Here is a 4,717-nt window from a genome sequence, read left to right on the forward strand (position 1 = left end):
TGAAGACATGGCTTTAGCAAACCTCCTACTTTTTGTGAATCATCAGTTTTCCCCTTTCTATTGGAATAAAATAAAAAATAAAAAAAAAGACAAGCCACAATCTGGGAGAAGATACGCTACCCAAAATAAAGCACTCCAACAAAACCATAAAACAGACAACATTCCAACAGAAAAAGGGGCCAAGGCTATGAATAGACAACTCGCAGAAGAGGAAAAAAGAACTCTGGGCACTGCTGGTGGGAGGGCATCCAGCACCAGCCACCAGAGAGCAAGCCAGCAGTATCTAGCAAAAGCTCAGTCATCATATGGCATTTAAAGTAATGCAGAGCAGCAGGCATACCCCGACTACCCACACTCCAGGGAGGTCCTCCCTGCTGCAGCGCCCACAGTGGGGAAACAAGGAACCACCCAGGGAGGGAGCTGCCTCACCAACCAGGTCCCTTTAGCTAATAAGGCCACTGACAGCATGCATCGAGTCTTAGGGGTAGCTTCAAGTGTCCAGACAGGATAATTCTAGGCACCCTTCTTGGTGTGTTAGAAACCTCTGCTGATTATATCATATCAGAGGAAACTAGCCCCAAACAGCCTCCGAACCCTGCAACCCCAGGATGATGTTGTCTAAGTATACCTGAGTACTAAAGCTAGAGCAAAGTTCTTGATATCAAGATACTGGCTCTACTGGTGTCTGTCTAGCAGTATATAACATGACTATACTGAGACATATTTTTAAAAATTTTCTCTCAAAAATAGGCCTATCTTCTACAGTTCCAGCAAGAAGGCCAGCTTCTCAGAGATCAGATCAGGGGAAAGTGTCAAAGCATTACATATTTTACCTATAATGAAATATATTAAGGTTGTAACGACTTAATTAAGGATGGAGAAAATGCAGAAATACTGCCAGTTGTATAATGCTTAAAACAGCATGAAATCCTCAAACAGCCTTCCTCACCACAAAAATACGCGACCCCCTAGAAATCCCCTAGGCCCAGTGAACCAGCCCCTGTGCATGGGGGCTGGGGGAGAGCGTAAGGCACACAGAGAATAAGGGGTTCACTCAGATCACATTTACAATTTAAAGTGTACCTTTATGACTTCATAATTAAAAATTACATGAAGACCACTCCCTGTACACTTGAAAATGTCCACTTCCTTGGAAGTTCAAACAAAAGAAAACAGAGTGATTAGAAGACATTTAAAAGCAAGTCTGGGGGGAAGACAAGTACAGGCAAGAATACTATTTCTTCACTTAAGTATGACTTTAGAAAATTAACTCAAAAAAGAGCTAAGGCCAGGCACAGTGGCTCACGCCTATAATCCCCGCACTTTGGGAGGCCAAGGCAGAGGGTAGCTTGAGGCCAGGAGTTTGACACCAGCCTGAGCAAAATAGTGAGACACCCATCTCTACAAAAAAATAATTAGCTAGGTGTGGTTGTGTGCACCTGTAGTCCCAGCTACTTGGGAGGCTAAGGTAGGAGGATCGCTTGAGCCCAGGAGTTCGAGGCTGCACTGAGCAATGATTGTGCCACTGTACTCCAGGCCTGAGTGACAGAGTGAGACCCTATCTCTTAAAAAAGGTGGGCGGGGGAGTGGAGAAAAAGACCTAACAGTTCACATCAGAAAGTGCATTCCTTTCCTTATGAATGATCTGTGGGGGACAAAAAAGAAGACATTAAAAAATAAAATAAATAAAAAAACAGAAAGTTCATTCTTTTTCTTGGGCAAAAGATCTAGCAACTGCCTCTGTTCCTTACAAATACAATCAGTTTATCAACCTAAACACAATACAATCTAAGTAATTTTTTTCACTCTAACCATTAGGATCCTGCAACTGAGGACAAGAGAAGCACACCTGCCAATAATAACAGAGAAAAGTCCAAAGCTAACTCATAGTCTGTAGAACTATTAAAAAGTCAGCAAGCAGATTTCCTACTTTCTTCAACAAATTTCACTTATGTGTCAAGGTAACTCACAAAATGCAGACCACCTATTCTGAAAGGAACAACTATAATTGTAAAGGCACAGATTACAATAACCATCTGAGAAGTCAAGGCTCAAAATAAATGCAAAGCCACAAGCTATTGGCTTTTTCACATCACGAATCATTTTATAAATTCAAAACACGTAAGTTTCTTATCTGTGTGGGTCATCATGACCAGACAAGAACAGTCAGGCCTTCGGGAGAACAGAGTCAGGGAAACGTACTACACTCTTGCAATTTCAGCTGTAGAACCAGCAGAAGTCTGATAAGATGATTTTCCGGATAATCACGAAAATATCACTGTGACCATCAGCAAACCATATCTTTTCTTTAGGCCCCAAGTGCCATTATTTATTAACCAAGGTATTAGGATAAAAGTATGGAAGGTATGCTGTAAAAACCAAGAGAAAAGGTAATAAGGGGAATTGAAATAAAAAAAAAAAAAAGAACTAATGACAAAATTAATAGTTTTTCCCACAGTAAAACATTTTGTTCTTACCTCATAAGACCAGACACACTGCACCCCTGCAAACCTCCGGACACATCTTCCCACCTCCACGTCCTCATGGGTGGTGTACATTTCCCGGAGACACTTGCCAATGTGTGGTACCATTCTCCGAAGTACCTCCCGGCTCATGATCACACCAGGCCCCCCCATGCAGAAGTTCTCACCAGGCTCAAGGGCCAGTTTTCCCATTTCTTCTGTAGTGCCCAGTCCTGTCTGCCCAAGAAAGAGGGGCTCGCTGCTATTCAAACTCCTCAGAAAATTCTCCAGACGATCTCCTTTGATGTAAACATCATCATCTGCTCTCATAAACCATTCATACTTGTCCAAGTAGTGGTCATGCATGTACTTGAGCATCATGAAAGACTTCTTCTGGGGAGGGTAGGAGTCATCCACGCCCCGTAGTGGCACTATTGGAATTGGTAGAGATGTGTCTGAACCTTCACTAGAGAAGAATTCAACCTTCCCAGGAATTGTCTTGGACCACGTTCTGGAATTGAAATAAATATCAGTTAGAGAACAGTTTATTTCAAGCTTCTTATTTTCAGGAATTCACATATCTGATCATTTTGAATCGCTACATTCAAGAGGACGATGAACACTTGATCTACTTGCTTCCTCTTAATGGAAGCCAAGGCTATCAGGTATTGCAAAGTCTGAAACAAAGAACCCCAACTAAAAAGAAAGATGAAGTGTTAAAATACTTCCAGGATAGCTATTGTAAGTTCTAGTTATGGCCAAAAACCAGAAGGGCACCAAGGTCTACGTATGTGGGTTAATTTTCTGATACCATCAACTTCCTACCTACAAATTCCTCAGCTCTATAAAACAAACGACAACAAAAAAATCAAATTGTTAGCCCACTGTTCACCCATTGACAGAGGAAAGATGAGTGGTCAATTGGACAGAAACAAAGTAACGACTCCTGCTGAACAACTAATTTAAGGTTATCAGTTGCACTTTTCCTTATACTTTCTTCCAGGTATGTATTAAAAGCCCAAGTAGCTTAGCCACAATAATTCATTTGTGCAGACTACTTCCAGGAAAAACATATCATGGAGAATAAATTAAACAGTAAATTTAATCTTAAGATAAAAAAAGCACAGTTCCCAAATTATGTTCTGTTTTTTTTTTTTTTTTTTTAAATTTTACTTAACTGTTACAACTGTATATACTACCATGAAAAAGTGACTTGAAGGATCAATGAAACCCACACAAATCTTTAATGGAAAGTCTTGGAAGAGAAATATCTGAAAAGATATACACCAAATCTCTGGGGAAGAGGTACGGAAGTAGGGAAATTGGGAGGGGCCAGAGGAAGCATGGGTAAAGATGCCTTTCACTTTTTGTTCTAGGCATCTCTATAATGAGGGAAAATTTTATGACTATCACATTACTTGTTTTTGAAAAACTTTTTTGTGATAAAAGATACATGACGTAAAATTTATCACCTTAACCATTTTCAAGTGTAAGTTCAGTGGCCTTAACAATGTTGTGCAACCATCACCACCATCCATCATCTCCAGAACTCTTTCCATCTTGCAAAAGTGAAATTCTAAAACATGGCACTATTTTGTCATTTTTTTTCTTTTTGAGAAAGGGTCTTACTCTGCCGCTCAGGCTGGAGTACAGTGGTATCATCATAGCTCACAGCAACATCAAACTCCTGGGTTTAAGCAATTCTCCTGCCTCAGCCTCCCAAGCAGCTGGGACTCCAGGCACATGCCCCCACACTCCGCTAATTTTTTTTTAACCTATTTTTTTGTAGAGGTGGGGTCTCACTATGTTGCTCAGGCTGGTCTTAAACTCCTGGCCTCGAGCGATCCTCCCATTTTGGCCTCCCAAAGTGCTAGGATTACAGGCATGAGCCTCTGTGCCTGGCCATTACTTTTGTAATTTTAAAAACAATTCACAATGAAGTACTTGGAAAATAAACAACTGTCTTTTATTTCTCTTCATAACCCAAGTATAAGGAATACAAAACAACTTCAAATTTATCTTATTTGAGCAGAGGAAAAATTCAGTGGGACTCAACTTTCTGCCAAACACGTCTCTCGAAAAGTCCAAAGACTAAACACAAACCATTTTCATCAAATCTGGGATGATGACTGTAAGATGCACCATTGATTTATCTACTCATAACAAAGAAAAATATACTAGTTGGGGGAAGTGGCTCATCCCTGTCATCCCAGCACTTTGGGAAGCCAAGGCAGGAGGATCACTTGAGGCCAGGA

At 40.7% G+C, this 4,717-nt stretch overlaps 1 protein-coding gene across 1 annotated transcript in view; it reads right to left on the reverse strand.

Annotated features, from left to right (window-relative positions):
* Nucleotides 1-2,970, reverse strand: part of CHSY1 (chondroitin sulfate synthase 1) — a 71,264-nt gene extending 68,294 nt beyond the window's left edge. The window contains exon 1 of the mRNA XM_012642721.1: nt 2,478-2,970. Coding sequence (XP_012498175.1) covers nt 2,478-2,843 — 366 coding nt within the window. The 5' untranslated portion in view covers nt 2,844-2,970. The remainder of the gene's footprint in view (nt 1-2,477) is intronic.
* Nucleotides 2,971-4,717: the final 1,747 nt, after the last annotated feature.

Source organism: Propithecus coquereli, unplaced genomic scaffold (assembly GCF_000956105.1).
Source record: "Propithecus coquereli isolate 6110/MARCELLA unplaced genomic scaffold, Pcoq_1.0 Scaffold184, whole genome shotgun sequence".
Taxonomy (NCBI): domain Eukaryota; kingdom Metazoa; phylum Chordata; class Mammalia; order Primates; family Indriidae; genus Propithecus; species Propithecus coquereli.